Source organism: Eimeria mitis, genomic scaffold, assembly GCF_000499745.2.
Source record: "Eimeria mitis Houghton genomic scaffold, Emh_scaff2071, whole genome shotgun sequence".
NCBI classification, from domain to species: domain Eukaryota; phylum Apicomplexa; class Conoidasida; order Eucoccidiorida; family Eimeriidae; genus Eimeria; species Eimeria mitis.
In genome coordinates, this window is record NW_013570396.1 from 7,880 (window position 1) to 9,000 (window position 1,121).

Genomic DNA, 1,121 nt, shown 5'->3' on the forward strand with positions numbered 1-1,121 from the left:
TTGGTGTTGCTGCTCTTACTGCTGGTGCTGTTTTTGTTGCTGCTTCTGTTGTGCTGCTGCTGCCCCTGTTGCAAGGTCTACTGCTGCTGCTGCTGCTGCTGTTGCTGCTGCTGCTCCTGCTCCTGCTATGCTGCTGCTACTGCTTCTGCTGCTGCTGTGCTGCTGCTGCTGCTGCACTACTGCCGCTGGTTCTGCTGCTGCACTGCTGCCGCTGCTTCTGCTGCTGCTGCTGTGCTGCTGCTACGACTGCTTATGCTGCTACTCCTGTTGCTATGCTGCTGCTGCTGCTGCTGCTGCTGCTGCTGCTGCTGCTGCTACCGCTCTGCTCCTGCCTCTGCTGCTACTGCTTCTGCTGCTGCTGCTGCTGCTGCTGCTGCTGCTGCTGCTGCTGCTGCAGTGGATCGTCTGTATCGATATCTTCGTTAGGTGTTTGGGGCGAAGAGCTTTTGGCTGTCGGCAGCAGCGAGGGAGATATAAAGATATTTAAAATAAAAAATAATTAATTTATTTATTTTATTTTTATTTTATTTTATTTATTTTATTTATTTTATTTGTTTTGTTTAGTTTATTTATCTTATTTAGTTTATTTAGTTTATTTATTTTATTTATTTTATTTATTTTGTTCTATTTAGTTTTTTGTTGTTTTTGTTGTGTGGCGTTTTTGTTTGTTTTTTTTTTTCAGTTTATTTATTTATTTTATTCTTTTTGTCTTTTTCTTTTTTTTTTGTTTTTTTATTGTCTCAACAACTTAATTTATTTTTACTTTTTTTTCTTTTTTTTTCTTTTTTATTTATTTTTTTTTTTTTATTTATTAACTTTTCGTCTTTTAATTTTATAAAGCGTCTCGGGTGTACGTACAGCCCAGCTTGCAGCAGCAGCAGCAGCAGCAGCAGCAGCAGCAACAGTAGCAGCAGCATCAACAGTAGGAGCAGCAGCAACAGTAGTAGTAGCAGCAGCAGAAGCAGCACCAGGAGTAGCAGCAGCAGTAGCAGCAGCAGCAGCAGCTGCTGCTGCTGCAACAGCAGCAGCAGCTGAGTTTGCTGCTGCTGCTGCTGTCGTTGCTAGGGCAGACAGACTGCATGCACAAGATAAAGCAGCAGCAGCAGCAGCAGCAGCAGCAG

At 43.0% G+C, this 1,121-nt stretch overlaps 1 protein-coding gene across 1 annotated transcript in view; it reads left to right on the top strand.

The window, feature by feature from the left end:
* Positions 1–908, top strand: part of EMH_0048200 (uncharacterized protein) — a gene marked incomplete at both ends in the record, with an annotated part of 2,447 nt that extends 1,539 nt beyond the window's left edge. The window contains one exon of the mRNA XM_013496380.1: positions 861–908. Within this exon, the coding sequence (XP_013351834.1) occupies positions 861–908 (48 nt within the window). The remainder of the gene's footprint in view (positions 1–860) is intronic.
* Between the last annotated feature and the right edge of the window lie 213 nt (positions 909–1,121).